The sequence below is a fragment of the Pelophylax lessonae genome, assembly GCF_965119305.1.
Source record: "Pelophylax lessonae genome assembly, chromosome: 4".
In the NCBI taxonomy this organism is placed as follows: Eukaryota; Metazoa; Chordata; class Amphibia; order Anura; family Ranidae; genus Pelophylax; species Pelophylax lessonae.
This window is the reverse complement of record NC_138771.1, coordinates 579,964,834-579,987,155: the sequence shown is the minus strand read 5'-3', so window position 1 is coordinate 579,987,155 and position 22,322 is coordinate 579,964,834. Positions and strand designations below refer to the sequence as shown.

Below are 22,322 nucleotides of genomic sequence, written 5' to 3'. Positions count from 1 at the left end.
TGGAGGGGAAACGGCTTCCTCCTGCCTTTGCAGAGCTGGCGGATCAGTTGATCCAGGGGCTGCATTTTTTTTTATGATGCCTCTTTGGATGCGGCTCCTTTTGATTTTAGGCTGTCTGTATCAGCAGTGATCCTTCGGCGTCTTATCTGGCTGACAATGCTGGTCTGCAAACCAGACATTTAAGAAGGCCTTATCTGATCTCCCCTTTTGGGAGGAATCACCTGTTTGAAGCTTCCTTGAATGACATCATTCAGGGTCTCTTCTTCCCCAGGCTACTGAGGGCAAGGAGCCCCGTCCTAGATGCCTTTTTCGTCCCTCAAGGAATAAAAGTCCTTCAGACCCCGGAGCTTCCAAGAGGACCTGGTCTGGTCTGGCAAGCCACGAGGGCTCTTCCAGACCTGTGGACAAGACTTCCTCTGCATGAAGGGGCGCCCTCACCCGTATCTGGGGTAGGGGGACATCTTCGCAGATTTTCTGGATCCCTGGACCTCTCTGGGTACAGGTCAAGTGGGTCCACCAAATCATTTGGTGCGGCTACAAGATCGAGTTTTGAGCTTTTCCTCCTGGAAAGGTTCTTCCCTTCCAACCTGCACTTGTCCCCAGATCGTTTACGGGGTCACTTTGGGACAGTGCAAGACTTGTTACTTCATGGGGTGATGGTTCCAGCTTCGGGATATTTTCAGTGTCCTGGAAGGAAGGCAAGCTTTACAGTGTCCTGGAAGGAAGGCAAGCTTCGTCCAATTCTGGACCTCAAGGTGCTGAACTGCTTGGTGCAGGTACAGAAGTTTAGAATGGAGTCCATTCGCATGGTAGTGACGTCCCTACAGTATCTCACAAAAGTGAATACACCCCTCACATTTTTGTAAATATTTAATTATATCTTTTCATGTGACAACACTGAAGAAATTACACTTTGCTACAATGTAGAGTAGTGAGTATACAGCTTGTATAGAATTTTTTAATTTGCTGTCCCCTCAAAATAACTCAACACACAGCCATTCATTTCTAAACCGCTGGCAACAAAAATAAGTACACCCCTAAGTGAAAATTTCCAAATTGTGCCCAATTAGCCATTTTCCCTCCCTGGTGTCACGTGACTTGTTAGTGTTACAAGGTCTCAGATGTGAATGGGGGAGCAGGTGTGTTATATTTGGTGTTATCACTCTCTCTCTCATACTGGTCACTGGAAGTTCAACATGGCACCTAATGGAAAAAAACACTCTGAGGATCTGAAAAAGAGTTGTTGCTGTACATAAAGATGGCCCAGGCTATAAGAAGATTGCCAAGACCCTGAAACGGAGCTGCAGTATGGTGGTCAAGACCATACAGCGGTTTAACAAGACAGGTTCCATTCAGAACAGGCCTCGCCATTGTCGACCAAGGAAGTTGAGTGCACATGCTCAGAGTCGTATCCAGAGATTATCTTTGAGAAATAGACGTATGAGTGCTGCCAGCATTGCGGCAGAGGTTGAAGGGGTGGGGGGGGGGGGGTCAGCCTGTCAGTGCTCAGACCATACGCCACACACTGCATCAAATTGGTCTGCATGGCTGTCGTCCCAGAAGGAAGCCTCTTCTAAAGATGATGCACAAGAAAGCCTGCAAACAGTTTGCTGAAGAGGAGCAGACTAAGGACATGGATTACTGGAACCATGTCCTGTTTGAATGAGACCACAATAAACTTATTTGGTTCAGATGGTGACAAGCGTGTGTGGCCGCAACCAGGTGAGAAGTGCAAAGACAAGTGTGTCTTACCTACAGTCAAGCATGGTGGTGGGAGTGTCATGGTCTGGGGCTGCATGATTGCTGCCAGCACTGGGGAGCTACAGTTCATTGAGGAAACCATGAATGCCAACATGTACTGTGACATACTGAAGCAGAGCATGATACCCTCCCTTTCGAGACTGGGCCGCAGTGCAGTATTCCAACATAACGACCCCAAACACACCTCTAAGACGATCACTGCCTTGCTAAAGAAGCTGAAGATAAAGGTGATGGACTGGCCAAGCATGTCTCCAGACCTAAACCCTATTGAGCATCTGTGAGGCATCCTCAAACAGAAGGTGGAGGTGCGCAAGGTTTCAAACATCCACCATCTCCGTAATGTCATCATGGAGGAGTGGAAGAGGACTCCAGTGGCAACCTGTGAAGCTCTGGTGAACTCCATGCCCCAAGAGGGTTAAAGCAGTGCTGGAAGGTAATGGTGCCCACACAAAATATTGACACTTTGGGCCCAATTGGGACATTTTAACTTGGGGATGTACTCACTTTTGTTGCCAGCGGTTTAGACATTAATGGCTGTGTTTGTTTATTTTGAGGGGGCAGCAAACGTACACTGTTATACAAGCTGTACACTCACTACTTTACATTGTAGCAAAGTGTAATTTCTTCAGTGTTGTCACATGAAAAGATATAATATATTTACAAAAATGTGAGGAGTGTACTCACTTTTGTGAGATACTGTATATCTGGGGGATTTTCTCGCTTCTATCAACATCAAGGATGCCTACGTTCACGTTCCAATATGTGCCAGTCACCAGCGCTGCTTCCGCTTTGCCCTGGGCGAGAAGCATTATCAGTTTGTGCCGTTTTTACCTTGGGTCTCGCCTCCGATCCTCGGGTCTTCACAAGTGTTGGGGCTGGTGCTAGCATTCCTGCATCCAGCGGGGGATCGCTGTACTGGAGTACCAGGACAATTTTTTTCTGCAAGCAGAACCGACTGCTATGATGAACACTTTGGAGATTGCTTTGCGATCTCTGAGGAAGCTCGGTTGAGAAGACTGCTCCGGTTCCATCCACAAAACTAGACTATCTGGGTAGATTTGGCCTTAGTCAGAGTGTTGCCTCCTCTGGGAAAAAACAGAAATTGCAGGAGGCATTACAGCTTCTGTTGTCCAGCAGACGGTAATCCCTCCGGGCTTGCATGCGGGTGCTGGACCTGATGGTGTCTACCTTCGAGGCGGTTCCATTTGCACAGTTCCACATGAGATCTCTGCAAAAAGAGTTTCTGGTGACATGGGAAAAGAATCCACAGTCTCTAGAGGTGGCTTCGTTCTCTGGCACTTCGACAGGGAAATCCTTCCTGTACTGGGCGGTTACCACCACGGATGCTGGCCTGTCTGGGGGGGGCGTCCTCGTCACAGCTTGTGCTCAGGGGGTCTGGTCTCGGGAAGGGTCCAGACTGTCGATCAATGTACTGGAACTCGCAAGCAATCAGACTTTGTCTGGATCATTGGACAATTCATCTTCAGGGGTGTCTGGTACAAATTCAATTCAGGCAATGCCACGGCCGTGGCCTATGTCAATCACCATGGGGGCACAAGAAGTGTCCTGGTGGATCAGGAAGTAGCTGGCATTCTAAGGTGGGCAGAACGATCATTCCAGCCCTCTCTGCTGTTCACATTCCATGGAAGGTGCAGAGGTTTATGGGATGGTCTCAGGATCCTCTGGCCTACGCCATAGTGGCTCCTTGGCGTCAGTATCTTCTGATTTATGCCTTTCCCCCTCTCATACTTCTGCCTGGACTCCTGTGCAGGATAGAGGCAGCAAGGGATTCCAGTCTTTCTAGTGGCTCCAGACTGGCCTCACTGGTCTTGGTACGCTAATCTGGTATGGCTGGTCGCGAATGCTCCTTAGAAAATAAAAATAGGCGCTATCGCATAGAGGCCTAAACCTATATACTGATCATATAACAATCAAAAAGTGACAAATATTACATAAAAAAATAATGAATCTTGATAAAAACAACCATGCAAGTGAACTCAAAATCACAATAATATATCACACTTGTGATAAAGTGCATAGGAATATTGTAAAACAATAAATACAATTCAATAATCCATAAATGTGAATCATGCTGAGTGCAAAATAAAATTCATGAGAAAATGTGCAAAACAAGCAAAAATGTTCAAAGTTTGAATAGTAAATAATGTCCAAAAATTTGTATTGTATTTATTGTTTTACAATAGTCTTATGCACTTTGTCACAAGTGTGATATATTATTGTGATTTTTAGTTCACTTGCATGGTTTGTTTTTATCAAGATTCATTATTTTTTATGTACCATTTGTCACTTTTTGATTGTTATATTACCAGTATATAGGTTTAGACCTCTATGCGATAGCGCCTATCTATTGTTTTTTTTTTTATTTTGATTTGTATGTGGAGACACTACAGGGATTGGCTGCTGTCTGCTAGTTTTACCTCGTCATCTCACTTTAGTCCCTCCCTCCTTCTCCATCATATTTCTGGTAGTGCATTGGTTTTCTATATCACGATGCTCCTTGGAGACTTCCTCTCAGGGAAGATCTGCTGTCCCAAGGGCCAGTCTTCCATCCTGCTTTACAGTTGCTGGTTTTAACAGCTTGTCTGTTGAAAGCCAGGTGGTGACAGATAGAGGTTTGTCTGAATCAGTGATTCCTACACTGTTAAAGGTTAAAAATCTACCTCTAGAAAGATCTACCATCGTACTTGGAAGACGTACATTGCGTGGTTTCAGTCTTTTTTGGGGTTTTCGGTGGCTGGGATCTTGGCTTTACTCCAACGGGGGGAGTTGAGCAGCGTACCATCAAGGTCCAGGTTTCAACCTTGGCGGTTTTCTTTCAACTTCCATTGGCCACACATTCCTTGGTGCGTACCTTTTATCCAGGGAGCTCGACACTTGGTTCCTCCAGTGCGGTCTCCATTACCGCCGTGGGTCCTCAAATTGGTGTTGTCAGTTATCCAGGTATCTCCCTTCAAAAATATCGGGAGATTCCCCTGCGGTTGTCCCAGAAGGTGGCCTTTTTGGTGGCTATTACTTCTACATGCGGGGTGTCGGAGCTGGCAGCATTATCTTGTCGTTCACCTTCCCTTTTGGTATACAGAGCTAAGGTGGTTCTTCCTCCATGTCCGTTGTTCCTTCAAAAGGTCGTCTCTTGTTTTCCATTTGCATGAAGGCATTGTGTTGCCTTCCCTATGTCCCAGGCCTAAACATCCTAAGGAAATTGCTCTGCATTCCCTGGATGTAGTTTGGGCAATCAGGGTGTACCTAGCAGCTACGGAGTCTTTAAGGAAGTCAGACACTGTACTCACAGTTGGACCTCAAAAAAAGGCATGGCCGCTTCTGCTGCGACCATTTCCGGATGGATTAGACATAGTGATTCAGGCCTATTCAATTAAGGGTCAGGTTTCTCCTTTATCTGTTAAGGCACACTCTACTAGGTTGCTTAGTGCCTTCTGTCATCGAGCATCAGTGATGCAGGTTTGCAAGGCGGCCATCTGGTCGTCTGTGCACACTTTTACAAAGTTTTGTAAAGTGGATGTGTTGGCATCTGCAGATGCTTCTTCTGGCCGTAAGGTTTTGCAGGCTGCTGTTTAGAGGACCTGGTTCTCTTTGAGGGTGTATTTTTTTTTCAGGTGAGCACCATTAGTTATGGTCGAGCTCCATGTTACCTGGTTGGTTATGGTTGGCCTTGGGAATTTTTTTCTGCTTTTTTCCCACCCCTCATGTTTGACACTGCTTTGGGACATCCCAATGGTTAAGAAGAGTCAGGAGCTGTGTCTGTCAATGAACAAAAGAGAAAATGGGATTTTTGACTTACCATGAAATCCATTTCTCTGATGTTCATTGATGGACATAGCACCCACCCCTCTGTGGAGTTGGCTTTCTTCTGACACTGCTTGTAACAAAACTTGAGTGCATAGCTGAGTGTGGATGTATACCCCCTTGGACTGCCCATAGGCGTGGTCAAGCTTTTTCCTTCCTAGAGTCCTACTCCTTTAGTATAACCCAATGGTTAAGAATCAGGAGCTGTGTCCGTCAATGAACATCAGAGAAATCGATTTTACGGTAAGTCAAAAATCCAATTTTTCTGTGTTGCAAAGTTGAAATCCATAGCAGGAAAGATAACGTAAGTAACGCTTTTCTGTATTTCCTTAGCTTTTTGAATGGCTCGCTAACCCACCTCCAGAATTTACATGCACTGCAATGTTTTGTAGCCCAGCACAACGCAGTGTGCCGTGAAAAAATGCCAACAGCAGGCAGTATTGTAACCCATTCATTTGGGGCCAATGGATTCCACAATGCGTAACAAAATGGGCTGTGATGCACCTCCCATGCATGTAAAATAGGTGCTGTTTGGATATTTTGCAGTGCATTACAGCACATATGCATTTCAGAAGTGTGTTGGTGTGCAGTATACAATGAATGGCACCATAGGGGTTGACTTCCTAAAGGCAAATAGACTGTGTACTTTCCAAGTGCCTTTACTCCAGAGCTTAGTAAATTGGGGGGGGGCTCTGCTCATTTCCATCACCCAATCATGTGCAAGCAAAAATGCAATTCATTTTTTTAAATATATGTGATTGGGTATTCTTTGTAAAATAAAGCTTTACTTAATTTACTAAGCTCTGGAGCAATGCACAGTATATTTGCCTTGGCTAAATCCACCCCAGAGTGTTTCAGCGCAGGTAACGAGTTTGGCCGCAAAGACCTGTTGTGAGTGGGGAGCCCCGGGCTGCCTACTGCAGTGCGTCTCGTGCCAATACAAGAAATTAATCCGTTCACCGTTCATTGTGTTGTAATGTGAATGGATCCTATAACAAACGAAAATGATTGAGCCAGAAACAGCAGGAAGAATGGGAGAATCAAGGCATGAAATAAGAAAATAATCTGTAATCTATAGCAGCCAATCAGAATACACTTAAAGTAGTACAAAGGCTCGGTTCACACTGCTGCAACCCCAGCGTTATGCGACTTCCAGTGTGATTTAGCATTGCAACTTGCTTGCGACTTGGACTTTCATGCAGCTTTGATTTTTTTATGGCTTTGGCCAATCATAAAAAATTGTGACACACATTATTGAACTTACAAAACCCTCTAAAGTCACAGACAAAGTCTCAAAGATCCGAAAAAGAAATAATTTCCTTGAAACTTTGGTGATTTTAACATGGCTGTCTATGGCACTCTTGTCCCAATTCCCAGTTAAATGTTTGGTAAAATTCTTAGCCAAGCAGTTGCAGTTTACAACTTTCAGTGCTGCTGGCTCCTTCTGCCTCAGTGCTGCTTCCTTGAACATCCAGTGGATGGACAGTGGACAGTGCAGTCTCCAGTCAGTCGGTTAGCAGGGAAGTGCCTTGCCATCCCAGGCTATTGGGCTGTGTGTTTCTATTGATGCACACAGTATAGGGAGACACTACTCTAGTCCCGGGATGACTCCACAAGATGCTGCAAGAGAAAGGAGCCACCCTAAAACAGGAAACCTGGAGCTGTGGTCATGCCACCAGCTTAAACGGCAGCATAGGCAAGGATTGAAAGATCAAGAAGCTACATATCCAGTTAGTGATTAACTCAGCTGCTGAAAGTGCTTAACAAACTGAGGCTTTAATATCTATTTAATTGAAGTCTGACCAGGCCAAGATGACTTCTGATTGGTTGCGGCAGGCGTGGCACTTTGCTGTTTTTTTTTTTTTTTAAGTGTTGAACATGAAAGCTGTACAAAACCCTATGTATTGTATAGACACACACAGTACAATGTCTACAACCAGCATATCCTCCACGGTGCAGCTTGTAGTCTTACTTCCCCATATCTCTTATTATTTAGAATACTGCTCATTTGGACCAGTTTGAGCGCATGAAGACTCTGGGCACAGGCTCGTTTGGACGAGTGATGCTTGTAAGACATAAGGAGAATGGGCATCATTATGCTATGAAGATCCTGGACAAGCAGAAGGTAAAACCTGTAATCAAAATCTTAAAATAATGTTTCTATGTGTGTGGATCAGCCTTAACATTGACCACTGACAGTAAATAACATTGACTATTTTGTAACAATGGCACATAAAAGTGGGTGGGATATATTGGGCAGCAATGAACATGTTGTCCCCTGAAGTTGATGTATTGAAAAAATTTAAGCGTAACGTTTTAAAGCGACTTTGACCGGGGCCAAAATTGTAAGGGCTGGACGACTGGGTCAGAGCAACCCCAAAACCTGCAGCTCTTGTGGGATACTCCCAGGCTTTAGTGGTCAGGACTGACCAAATGGGGTCCAAGGAAGAAAAAACAGGGAACGGGGGACAGGGTCATGGGCAGCCAAGGCTCATTGATGTATGTGGGGAGCGAAGGCTGTGTGCATTGCTTACCTGGAAAAGAGATGACACCAGGATGCAGTATTGGAAGAGGCCAAGCCTGAGAAATTGTATATTCAAAGCTTGTAACATGGATGGTGACCCTAAGATCTACCAACAAGTGTAATGTCTAACTGGTTACAGATTAGGGGATAGTTTAGGTAGGTCCTCCTTTTGATAAATCTATAATTGATTTTACAGAGATTGTAAGGTTAGACTCTAACAGGTATGGGATGCCTACCCCTTCCTGCTATTTTGATATGTTTAACGTAAATGAAATTTAGAAGTTAAGGGCATCGGGCTTGCATGCTCTTTTGCAGGGTACGTTTTATTACTCACTGTTGCAGGGTGGTTACAGCATGGCCTCATTCAATTGAATGGGTCATGTTTGTGGCAGTACTGCTTGCCTAAAGCTTCAGAAGGGATAATGTTTGTCACAGCATGAGTATACCCCTGTCCAGCTTAAGGAGGGGGGATTCAACCCCCTGTGTATACCCCTGTCCAGCTTAAGGAGGGGGGATTCAACCCCCTGTGTATACCCCTGTCCAGCTTAAGGAGGGGGGATTCAACCCCCTGTGTATACCCCTGTCCAGCTTAAGGAGGGGGGATTCAACCCCCTGTTTTTATCCGCCCCCCCACCCCCCCCTCCAAACCGCAATTCAAAATGAGCCCAAAAGTGTCACTAAACCCACAACAGTAAAATCAGTCTGTATATGCTGTAAAGCTTGCTTGTTATACTCACTGTGGAACCTATAGCCCCGTACACACGAGTCAAAATTTGGCTGGGAATTTTCGTCCGACGACCGATCGGCCGATTTTCAGCTTGTTAGTATGATGCTTCCGACAACCGACTCCGACTTTTCGGCCGAAAAAAATCTGGTGTGCAGGCTATAAAATTTTTGTCCTCCGTCAAAACACGTCCGATTTTCGTGCAGTCAGTACAGATTTCGACAGGGAAAAATCTTATGAGCAAGACTGGGCATGCTCAGTGAAGAAAGAACACAAAGAAAGCAAACCAACACATGACATCACTTCTGAAGTAGAATTTTGTCATGCGGGAAAATTTGTGTGCAGTCTAGGCACATTCCAACCAACAAAACACCACTCTGGACAAAAGATGGACGACCGGTCGGCGGAAAATCGTTGCGTGTGTACGAGGCTTAAGGGGTTATTCCTCCGCATTGTGTTAAAAGGCTGTTTGATCCGGTCTTCTCTGATCCTCCCCTCCTTTTACTGTCCCCAGTCCCCATCTGTTGATAGTACAGAGTCTTGCACGCTGCACATGCTCAGTTTTGTATGTATTGCTAGAGAATTTTTTTTTCTTGGTGGGCGAGGGAGGGTGCATGTGATCAGCTCAGGGCCAATCCGCATTGTCCAGACAGAAAGTCAGGGGTCATGCAGCCTCATAGGGCAGTCAGAGGAGAATGAAAACTCCTCCTACAAGCTTTAACCAGTGGTCTCCCAGACACTGATAGAAGTCACAAGACTGCTATATACTGCTGATGAGAAAAGGTATTTAGCTGTTTATATTTAGTAAAATAATTAAATTTCCATGTTCTGTGTACTGTAGGAGACCAGATATAGTGAATGCAGGCTCCTGGGTTTAGTAACACTTCAAAGAACCTGGCCCGTAGCATGATGTCTACCCTTTAGTGCCTTTAATAAAAGACCTGGAGGGATGAATCCATCTATGGCATTGATTGGATAGTTTCCTATAGTTGTAGGGGGACAGTCACTGATCTGTCCATGTTTAAATAATGATTTCATGACTGTGGGCCAGGACGAGCGAAAAACACTATTCTGGGGTTTGTTTGGCAAACCACTTTTGCTCCTCCTGGGATGGATCATCATCTGTCCCCACCACGCCAACCCTCAGTGTAACCTAGTTTTTGTTTGGTACTGGAGGACAGCAGGATTGTGCTGGAATGTTCTACCTTCCTCTATTGCCGGTGGGCACCATAAAACCCTAATTATGACCCTCTGCTTGGTCTTCAGGTGGTGAAATTGAAGCAGATTGAGCATACGCTGAATGAGAAGCGGATCCTACAGGCTGTTAATTTCCCTTTTCTTGTTCGCTTGGAGTATTCATTCAAGGTAACTTACATGAAACACGCTGAATATGTGTATATTGGGTTCAAATTTCTGTTTTTCCACCCCCCGGGGATCTGTTTGTTTTGATATTTTTTATTTTATTTTTTTACAAATGACTGTGTAACCATCAGCTCTCATTGCCATCCAAATGTTGCCAACCTCCCGCAGCATTTTTTACTGACAAAACACTTTTTTTTTTTTTTTTATTTTCTGGCGGAGCACATTATTTACTGACAACGTGACAAATGACATTAAAAACTGAAAAAAAATCAATATTTTAAATAGTATAAACACAATATGGAAATATTGACAACACCCAAGATGAGTAATTTGACTGGTTTAAACTTACAGAAGTCAACACAGCATGACAAATTATTAGCCCCTGATATTCACAGATTTTTTACAAATTGTCCGTAAATTTACTGATGGTTGGCCACCCTGTTGCCATCTCCACCACACTCTATTGTCATCAGTTTGCCTCTATACATCATGCCTTCTCCGACCCAGCAGAGTATTCTCTCTGCTGCAGTATTCTGCCTTTATACCGTAACCATTTATTCACCCGTCTTCCTCAATACCTCCTGTCTCTGCTAGCACAGTGTTATCCTTGTTCTTGTATAACCTGTCCTGCTTCTATACCATTACTTTCATCATAACCGGTCTTCCTCAATGCCGCCTGTCTCTCTGCTAGCACAGTGTTATCCTTGTTCTTGTATAACATGTCCCGCTTCTATACCATTACTGTCATCATAACCGGTCTTCCTCAATGCCGCCTGTCTCTCTGCTAGCACAGTGTTATCCTTGTTCTTGTATAACATGTCCCGCTTCTATACCATTACTGTCATCATAACCTGTCTTCCTCAATACCTCCTGTCTCTCTGCTAGCACAGTGTTATCCTTGTTCTTGTATAACATGTCCTGCTTCTATACCATTACTGTCATCATAACCCATCTTCCTCAATACCGCCTATCTCTCTGCTAGCACAGTGTTATCCTTGTTCTCGTATAACATGTCCTGCTTCTATACCATTACTGTCATCATAACCTGTCTTCCTCAATGCCGCCTGTCTCTCTGCTAGCACAGTGTTATCCTTGTTCTCGTATAACATGTCCCGCTTCTATACCATTACTGTCATCATAACCCGTCTTCCTCAATGCCGCCTGTCTCTCTGCTAGCACAGTGTTAACCTTGTTCTCGTATAACATGTCCCGCTTCTATACCATTACTGTCATCATAACCCGTCTTCCTCAATGCCGCCTGTCTCTCTGCTAGCACAGTGTTATCCTTGTTCTCGTATAACATGTCCTGCTTCTATACCATTACTGTCATCATAACCTGTCTTCCTCAATGCCGCCTGCCTCTCTGCTAGCACAGTGTTATCACAACTCTGCTGTAATGTGTCCTGCCTTTATACTATCACTGCCTTTGTAACCTGTCTTCCTCAGTGTCTCCTGGCTTTCTGCCAGCACAATGTTATCTCCATTCTGCTGTAATGTGTCCTGCCTCTGTATTATCACTCCCAACATAACCGGCCTTCCTCACTACCACCTGCCTCTCTGCTAGTTCACGGTTATCCACATTTTGTTCTTATCTGTTCTGCTTCTATACCATTACTGTCATCATAACCTGTCTTCCTCAATACCGCCTGTCTCTCTGCCAGCACAAGGTTATCCCCATTCTGCTGTAATGTGTCCTTCTATACCAGGGCTCGACAAACCCCAGGCACCAGGTCGCATTGATAACTAGAATTAGTGGCCTGGCATCTGGGCTACACTGCGGCAGGTGTCCTCTCCCCATGCCAGACATCCCAAGTCTCCCTCATGCGGGCTATGGCTCCCTGACACCAGCAAGTGCCGCGCAATATCCTGGCCCTGGGCTGTCAGCTGTCAGAATGGAGCCGATGCTTCCTGTATAGTTTCGGCTCCGTCCTGTCACAGGCAGAGTGATATCAAATGTGCTCCGCCTGTAAGAGGAGAGATACAGGAAGCATCGGATCTGCATGCATCCTCCAGCGCCGCTCCTCACACTCTGTTGATGTCTCTCAGAGGAGCCAGTAGTACCCGTCAGCCGTAACTGACGGCAGTACCTGCCAGCAGTATGTCACATGTGCTAGGAGTGCAACTAGCCCCCAGCACATAACTGTAAATATCCCAGCATGTGCAGTGTTTCTGACTCCTATCACCATGACCAATTCAAATCATTGAAGTGGTCATGGTGGTTAGAGTGTTCCTTTAATATCTCTCAGAAGGAATAAACCTCTGTATACTGATTGCATTTCATTTAATAATCCTCTAGTTGGGTTAAATTGTGGGGGGGTTCATTCCTGAAATGAGTTTTTGCAGGTTGGGATGTCTGCCATGCAGCCCCCGCCCGCTGGTGAGTGGACTAAGATGCCGCGGCTTTGCGGCCTGCTGGAGCAAGACGCTTACAATGGGAAACTATGGATTATGAAGATGATATCGAGGAGAGCAGTCCACAGGTGCAAATTATGGTGAAGCATGCACAAGATATAAACATTCATTCAGTGCTCTTCAATGTGCTGGTAATCCTCCACCCAGTCTCATTAGCCTCTCACCTCACACTTAGCCCCTGTGTCACCAGACAGGCTAGTAAGACATAAACTTTCTCCAAGGATATCACCAATACAGATCAGATCAGTATTCCTCTTCATCAGAAGATGAGGCTCACAGGTAACAGATCACAGGTCCATAAAGCGGGTCACAGGTCCATAGGAAAACAAAGGTCCGGACATAGTGCATTACCTCAGTAAATGACTTTATTGAACATAGCATAAAATCATAAAATTACCTTGTAAAGCACTATACAAGTGCATGTGATGAGCAGATCGTGTTACACACAGCGGTCTTGACCACAATAGATGGTGGGTGACGTCACCGGCCCCTCCCCATTCGCACGCGTTACGTCCCACTGGGCGGTACTTCATCAGCGCTGAAAGTTTTGTCTTACTAGCCCGTCTGGTGACACAGGGGCTAAGTGTGAGGTGAGAGGCTAATGAGACTGGATGGAGAATTACCAGCACATTGAAGAGCACTGAATGAATGTTTATATCTTGTGCATGCTTCACCATAATTTGCACCTGTGGACTGCTTTCCTCGATATCATCTTCATAATCCATATTTGATAGCGCTGCACTTTTTATTATATATTTGTTATTGGGACATTTGGTTTATTGATCCTTTAGTGCATAGCAGCTTTCTATTATTATTTTATACAGTTGCGCTCAGACTTGTATAAAGTACTCGAAATTTCTACTTGAGTAAAAGTACAAGTGCTCGATCAAAAAATTACTTGAGTAGAAGTGGAAGTGCTCGCAGAAAGAGTTACTTAAGTAGAAGTACTAAAGTATTCAACATTTTTTTTACTTAAGTATTGCAAGTAGTTTTTTCAAAAAATTTGCTACTTAAGTACTAAAAGTAAAAAGTACCAGTAGTTTTGAAAAAAAATTTCTACTCAAGTACTGAAAGTAGAAGTACAAGTACTGTGTTATGTAGTTATTAAAGAAATAAGTCAAAAGTTTGAACATCATATTGTTTTTATTATTTCAAATGATTTATTCAAATGATTAACCTGTGTTTGTTAGTAGTTTCTTGATGCACTTTAAGCGCTGTAGCACCATTTATTTGTTTGTTTCATATTTTCTTTTTATTGGAAAGATTTGGTATAGCAGCTTTTATTATACACAGCCTTTATTTTCGTATGCGCTGATTTACAAATGACATTATACACATTTTTTTGAGCTTTATGCAACCTGCCATCTACTGTTCTGGCACTGGTAATTTTTTTAAAAGTAACGAGTAACTATGCAGCACAAAAAAAAAAATACTTGAGTAGAAGTATCGAAATCATCGAAAAAATGTAGTGAAGTAGAAGTAGGAGAAAAAAATTCTACTCTAGGAAAGTACAGATACCGCATTTCGGTACTTAAGTACAGTACTTAAGTAGTTCTACTTCGTTACTATACATCTCTGGTTGCGCTGAATTTTTTATTTATAATAATGGGAAACGGGCGCCCTCTTGTGGTGGCGTTAAGGGTTTCCCCTGCCTGCTCTCACCGCCCGGCCATCTCTTTCCAAAGAGAAGAGTTTGAAGGTGTTGCAGGCTTGATCTGGTGCCCTGTCCTTACCGGTGAGTGGACAGGGAGTGCGGAGCAGCTGGTTGGAAAGGCCTCTGTTCCATTTACAACCTCACAAAGATGAAAACAGTTTATTATTTTTTTTTTCATGAAAATGTCTTTTTATTATTTTTCATTCTCTCCTTGTCATGCCAAACAGCCGAAGGCCCCTTTCACACAAGCTGTCTGATCAGGTCTGCCTGTCAGTTTTTCAGGCGGACCTGATTGGACCCTTCAGTCTCTATGGAGTGACGGATGTCCGCTGACAACTGCCGCCATCCAATCCTGTCCACCAAAAACATATGGATGGTGGTCCTATTTTCCATCCGTCTGGCAGATCGAATCAGATGGAAATGGACAGGCAGTCCATTTCCATCGGATTGCCCAAAAGAGGAGAGCGGGACTGTTAGTGTTCACTCTGCGTAGCAGAGCGGACAGGACCAGCCATCTGCCTGCTCATCTGGGATTCCGCTTAGCGGAGGTGCCCGTATGAAAGGGGCCTAAGGTGGCATGAGTTACTGGATCTCCTATCGCTCCCACCTTGCTGCACTGTCCTTCCCTAGGGAGCCGCTGCCCATCACACCATCAAGCCAAGTACACACGGGCCTAATGCCAGGCAAAATCATCCGGTTTAATAAAAACTAAAACCATTTAGCCCGTATGTACGGCAGGCGGTTCCGACAGAAGCCGGCCATTCGGCATGCGTGAAAAAAAACCTGGCTCCTAACTTTTTTACCTGGCTCCTAGATTCCAAGCAAATTTGTCAAGCCCTGTTCTATACTACCAACACCAACATAACCTGTCTTCCTCATTACTTCCTTTATCTCTGCTAGCACAATGTTATCACCACTCTGCTGTGATATGTCCTGCCTTTATACTATTACCACCTTTCTAACCTGTCTTCCTCACTGCCTCCTGCCTCTCTCCCAACGTTAGTAATCATTCTTCTGTAAGGTTCTGGCTTCATACCATCACTGTCACCATGACCATTCTTCCTCACTTCCGCCTGTCTCTTAGCCAGCACAATGTTATCGCCACTCTTCTGTAATGTGTTTTGCATCTATACTATCACCGCCAACATAACTGGCCTTCCTCAGTACCACCTGCCTCTCTGCCAGCTGCCAGCACAGTGGTATTACCAGTCTGCTGTAATGTGCCCAGCCTCTTTACTATCGCCATCATAGCCTGTCTTCTTTACTACCTCCAGCCTCTCTGACCATGCACTGTTATCCCCCATTTTCCTCCCACAATGCTATCATCCCATTATCACCAGTCTTCCTCACTACCTCCTGTCTGGGGCTCATTCATCATCCACCTCATTATTGATAGTTATGTCGGTGGACTTCTGCCTCTAACATCTCCAGATTTCCAATTATCTCCTACCTTTGTTTTGTTTTCCAGGACAACACTAACCTGTATATGGTTATGGAATATGTAGCAGGGGGTGAGATGTTCTCTCACTTGCGCCGGATCGGACGCTTCAGGTAATGCGCTGTTACTATTTTAAAGATAAAGAGAATATATCCGTCCATGTATGGGTAACATCTTGTTTTTTCCCCGTACAGTGAACCTCACGCCCGATTCTATGCATCTCAGATTGTATTAACTTTTGAGTACCTGCACTCTTTGGATTTAATCTATAGAGACCTGAAACCAGAAAACCTGCTTATAGATCAGCAAGGTTACATACAGGTATTGTACATCCATACGCTGATTAAATATGAACAGAGAGATACATTTTACCTTCATATTCGACCTGGTGCTCTGTGTGTTATCCAGTGTTTTCATGTTCAGGTTGGTACAATGTTCCTACCTTCCAGTGGACAGGAATGCCAAGAAGAGCAGAATCTTTTACCTTCATTTAGTGTCGGAAACCTCTAACTGATCATGGCGTTATCTTTTAAGTTAAAAGCAGCGGGTGGGTTCCAAGGCTGCTGAAGTCTTAACCACTTTACCACTAGAGCATTTTGCTGTCTTACGTCTGGGCCACTTTTTGCGATTCGGCGCTGTGCGACTTTAACTGACAATTGCGCGGTCGTGCGACGCCGTACCCAAACAAAATTTACGTCCTTTTTTTCCCACAAACAGAGCTTTCTTTTGGTGGTATTTGATCACCTGTGCGATTTTTACTTTTTGCGCTATAAACAAAAAAAGAGCGTTTATTTTGAAAAAATAACAATATTTTTTTAATTTTTTTATATGAAATTCCCCCCAATGTAAAAAACTATTTTTTTTTAAATTTTTGGCCAATTTGTTTTCTGCTACCTATGTTTGGTAAAAAAAATCGCAATAAGCGTATTTTGATTGGTTTGCGCAAAAGTTATTGCGTTTACTAACTAAGGGAAAGATTTCTGTCATTTTTGGTGTTTTTTTTTTAACGAGTAATGGCGGCGATCTGCGATTTTTTTTTTTTTTTTTTTTTTTTTTTTGCGGGACTGCGACATTGCGGCGGACAGATCGGACCCTTGACTGACATTTTTGACACTTTTGGGGGTACCAGTGACATTACTGCAGTAATCAGTGCTATATATATGCACTGTTACTGTAAAAATGACACTGGCAGGGAAGGGGTTAATTTTATTGGAGAGGGAGGGGTTAATGTATGCCTGGTGCTTACTAACGTGTGGGGGGGGGAGGTGACTGAGTGAGCCAGGGACAGATCGCATGTTCAGCTATGCTGAACACTCCGATCTGTCACTCCCTGTCACTTAGGAGATCCGCCCGCTCTGTTTACACAGGTGGGCGGATCTCCAAACTAGATTCCCCGACGATCGGGGCAGAGCAGCGGCGATCGCCGCCGCTCCTCCCCTGGCCCGACTCCCGCTGTGAATGAAAACAGCGGGAGCGCGCCCTACAGGGGGAGGAATCTAGCGACGTAGGTCTACGTCACTAGGCGATAACGAGCCACTGTGCCGCAGTAGCAGCACAGTGGCTAGTGGTAAAGAGGTTAAAGGGTCCTTGGTAGGATAATTAGTGTAGGAGAACCCTTCTATTGTAAAAGGCAAAGCAATTTACTATATTAAAACAAAATAATTTACTATATAAAAGAAAATGTATGAAGTGTGTCCCATGGCCAGCTGATTGCTGCATAGGTGTATAATCTTCTCCCCACTTCCACCAGGTCCTCCCCACAATGCTGACTTTTTTTTTTTTTCCAGCACTGCTAAGGTTCACAACAGCCACTGCAAGTGTTAAAGAGTTGCACCCTCATCTACCCCTTCTGCCCACCATCTTCATTCATAATAATTGTAGTAGTCTTTTCCAGAACACACAGGGCTCTTGTGAATGGAGGATGGGCAGATGATTGACAAGATGTCTTCTCCAATCACAGAACACCTTGCATTCGAAGAAAGAATGCGACCCATCCTATGAAAGGAGAAGGGCTGGGTGGTGCACCTCTTTTACCCTCACAGATGCTGATGTTAACCCTAGCAGCGCTGGAATTTTAGCATTGTAGGGAGGGACCCGGCAATAGATTCCTCCTACACCTATGCAGCAAATAACCAAACATGGGACAGACTTCATTACAATAAGTTATGTCCCTGGTGCTAAATAAAAAAAGAAAAGCTAGCCTTTAGCTTTAAAGACCAGTACTTGTCAAATACAAAATTGGCTAGTCATTCCACATATTCATTGCACAAACTCCAGTTCTGTGTTTGGGACGCACTTAGGCTCCATGTACACGGGACGCTGGAAATGGCCGTTTAGGAGCAGTTGGGCGTTTTTTTCAGAAGCCCCTGAACCCATCTACATTTTATCTTATCTGTCCATGTACACCAGGTCGTTTACAGTCATTTGCAGGCAGTTGCGTTCAGGGACTGTTTTTAGAACGCAATTATTTGCGCTCGAACGTGTGTTTCCCAGCGTTTCAAACGCGTCCGAACACGATGACCCGCGTTTAGCGTTCATGTTTTTCCATTTTAAAGGGGAATCATTTTTTTGACCTCTAGGAACGCTTCTAAACGCAAACGCCGCTAAACGCGGGTACAAACGCGACCGAACGGACGTTTCAAACGTCCTAAAAATTCCAGCATTCAAAGGGACTTTTAACAACGTCCCGTGTACATGGAGCCTTAGCTAGGACAAAGACGAGATAAGATCTGATGGGTGTTTTTCAACTTGGTGCCTGTAGATGGTGCTCTTGTCTGCTGAATGTCAAACTTTTTATATTACTGTGTATTTACACTGGGTTTATTTTACTGCTCACACTGCCATCTAGAGGCTAGATACAGTACATCCGGAAATTATTTACAGCGTTTACTTTTTCCACATTTTATGTTACAGCCTTATTCCAAAATGAATTAAATTCATTATTTTCTTCAAAATTCTGCAAACAATGCCCCATAAGGACAACGTGAAAGAAGTTTGTTTAAAATCTTTGCACATTTATTAAAAATTAAAAACAAAAGTCACATGTACATACATGTTCAAAGCTCTTACTCAATACTTTGTTGAAGCACCAATTACAGCCTCAAGTCTTTTTGAGTATGATACTACAAGCCTGGCACACCTGTTTTTGGGCAGTTCCCCCCCCCCCCCCCCATTTTTCTTTGCAGGACCTCTCAAGCTTCATCAAGTTGGCTGGGCAGCATCTGTGCACAGCCATTTGCAAATGTATTGACATAAAAAACTAAAAAATCCCATGTACAGAAGTGTTCACATCCTTTGCCATGACACTCAAAATTGAGGTCAGGTGCATCCTGTTTTCACTGATTATCCTTGAGATGTATCTGCAACTTGATTGGAGTCCACCTGTGGTGATTTCAGTTGATTGTACATGATTTGGAAAGGCACACACCTGTCTATATAAGGTCCCACAGGTAACAGTGCATGTCAGAGCATAAACTAAGCCATGAAGTCTCCAAGACAGGATTGTCTCATGGCACAGATCTGGGGAAGGATACAGAAAATTTTCTGCAGCATTGAAGGTCCCAATGAGCACAGTGGCCTCCATCATCTGTAAATGGAAGAAGTTTGGAACCACCAGGACTCTTCCTAGAGTGGCCAAACTGAGCGATCGGGGGAGAAGGGCCTTAGTCAAGGAGATGACCAAGAACCTGATGGTCACTCTGACAGAGCTCCAGCATTTCTCTGTGGAGAGAGGAGAACCTTCCAGAAGAACAACATCTCTGCAGCTATCCACCAATCAGGCCTGTATGGTAGAGTGGCCAGATGAAAGCCACTCCTCAGTAAAAGGCACTTGACAGCCCGCCTGGAGTTTGCCAAAAGACACCTGAAGGACTCTCAGACCATGAGAAACAAAATTCTCTGGTCTGACGAAATAAAGATCGAGCTCTCTGGCCTGAGTGGCAAGCGTCATGTCTGGAGGAAACCAGGCACCGCTCATCACCTGGCCAATACCATCCCTACAGTAAAGCATGGTGATGGCAAGATCATGCTCTGTGGGAGGGTTTTTCAGCGGCAGGAATTGGGAGACTAATCGGGATCGAGGGAAAGGAGAATGCAGCAATGTACAGAGACATCCTTGATGAAAACCTGCTCCGGAGCGCTCTGGACCTCAGACTGAGGCAAAGGTTCATCTTCCTACAGGACAACGACTCTAAGCGCACAGCCAAGAATAACACATGAGACAACTCTGTGAATGCCCTTGAATGGCCCAGCCAGAGCCCAGACTTGAACCCGTTTGAACATCTCTGGAGAGATCTGAAAATGGCTGTGCACTGATGCTCCCCATCTAACCTGATGGAGCTTGAGAGGTCTTGCAAAGAATAAAGATGGGAGGAACTTCCCAAAAGCAGGTGTGCCAAGCTTGTAGCATCATACTCCAAAATACTTGAGGGTCTAATTGGTGCCAAAGGTGCTTCAACAAAGTATTGAGCAAAGTCTGTGAATACTTATGTAAATGTGACTTTTTTTGTTTTTTATTTTTAATACATTTGCAAAGATTTCAAACAAACTTCTTTTGCGTTGTCGATATGGGGTATTATTTGTAGAATTTTGAGGAAAATAATGAATTTAATCAATTTTGAAATAGGGCTGTAACATAACAAAATGCGGAAAAAGTGAAGCGCTGTGAATACTTTCCGGATGCACTCTATATTAAGTACATGTTTTTAATGTTCTAGCTGTCATGTGCACAGGTGCTAATTTACCAAAACTGTACCAATAATAGAATTTTTGATAGCAGCTTTCCTTTTTTCTTTTAAAGTGTTTTTTTTTTTTTTTTTATTATTATTCTACTTTGCTGTTTTTTTGTGATCAGCATTAATAGATAAATATGTAAATATTTTAGCACGTCTAGTTTCTATGAAGATAAGAAGGTGTCTAATTATAAAGCAGTGATATGTATTATAAAGAAAAAAGAAAATAACAATTTTATCTAGCACAAGTGTTCTTTACACATGTGCATTGCATTCTGCTTACTGAGAGAATCTTAAAACCAAAATAATGCAATAGCCATTAAAAAGCCCATTCTATCCTCCAATAAAGAAGTTCTCTCTGCTGGCAGACTCCATACTGCAACCTAAATATAATAAGTATACCATAAAATGCAGAATGTCATGTGGAATAAAGTACAGTGGGTACGGAAAGTATTCAGACCCCCTTAAATTTTTCACTCTTTGTTATATTGCAGCCATTTGCTAAAATCATTTAAGTTCATTCTTCTTCCTCATGAATGTACACATAGCCCCCCATACTGACAGAAAAACACAGAATTATTGACATTGTTGCAGATTTATTAAAAAAGAAAAACTGAAATATCACATGGTCCTAAGTATTCAGACCCTTTGCTCAGTATTTAGTAGAAGCCCCCTTTTGATCTAATACAGCCAGGAGTCTTTTTGGGAAAGATGCAACAAGTCTTTCACACCTGGATTTGGGGATCCTCTGCCATTCCTCCTTGCAGATCCTCTCCAGTTCTGTCAGGTTGGATGGTAAACGTTGGTGGACAGCCATTTTTAGGTCTCTCCAGAGATGCTCAATTGGGTTTAAGTCAGGGCTCTGGCTGGGCCATTCAAGAACAGTCACGGAGTTGTTGTGAAGCCACTCCTTCGTTATTTTAGCTGTGTGCTTAGGGTCATTGTCTTGTTGGAAGGTAAACCTTCGGCCCAGTCTGAGGTCCAGAGCACTCTGGAGAAGGTTTTTGTCCTGGATATCCCTGTACTTGGCCGCATTCATCTTTCCCTCGATTGCAACCTGTCCCTGCAGCTGAAAAACACCCCCACAGCATGATGCTGCCACCACCATGCTTCACTGTTGGGACTGTATTGGACAGGTGATGAGCAGTGCCTGGTTTTCTCCACACATACCGCTTAGAATTAAGGCCAAAAAGTTCTATTTTGGTCTCATCAGACCAGAGAATCTTATTTCTCACCATCTTGGAGTCCTTCAGGTGTTTTTTAGCAAACTCCATGCGGGCTTTCATGTGTCTTACACTGAGGAGAGGCTTCCGTCGAGCCACTCTGCCATAAAGCCCCGACTGGTGGAGGGCTGCAGTGATGGTTGACTTTCTACAACTTTCTCCCATCTTCTGACTGCATCTCTGGAGCTCAGCCACAGTGATCTTTGGGTTCTTCTTTACCTCTCTCACCAAGGCTCTTCTCCCCCGATAGCTCAGTTTGGCCGGACGGCCAGCTCTAGGAAGGGTTCTGGTCGTCCCAAACGTCTTCCATTTGAGGATTATGGAGGCCACTGTGCTCTTAGGAACCTTAAGTGCAGCAGAAATCTTTTTGTAACCTTGGCCAGATCTGTGCCTTGCCACAATTCTGTCTCTGAGCTCTTCAGGCAGTTCCTTTGACCTCATGATTCTCATTTGCTCTGACATGCATTGTGATCTGGAAGGTCTTATATAGACAGGTGTGTGGCTTTCCTAATCAAGTCCAATCAGTATAATCAAACACAGCTGGACTCAAATGAAGGTGTAGAACCATCTCAAGGATGATCAGAAGAAATGGAAAGCACCTGAGTTAAATATATGAGTGTCACAGCAAAGGGTCTGAATACTTAGGACCATGTGATATTTCAGTTTTTCTTT

At 44.1% G+C, this 22,322-nt stretch overlaps 1 protein-coding gene across 4 annotated transcripts in view; it reads left to right on the top strand.

Moving 5' to 3' along the window:
• The window catches only part of PRKACA (protein kinase cAMP-activated catalytic subunit alpha), a 149,976-nt gene that overhangs the window by 106,345 nt on the left and 21,309 nt on the right, over window positions 1–22,322 (top strand). For all 4 annotated transcript variants that reach the window (XM_082253295.1, XM_082253294.1, XM_082253293.1 and 1 more), the window contains 4 exons: window positions 7,580–7,708; window positions 10,098–10,196; window positions 15,728–15,810; window positions 15,892–16,018. In XM_082253295.1, the coding sequence (XP_082109421.1) occupies window positions 7,580–7,708; window positions 10,098–10,196; window positions 15,728–15,810; window positions 15,892–16,018 (438 nt within the window). The remainder of the gene's footprint in view (window positions 1–7,579; window positions 7,709–10,097; window positions 10,197–15,727; window positions 15,811–15,891; window positions 16,019–22,322) is intronic.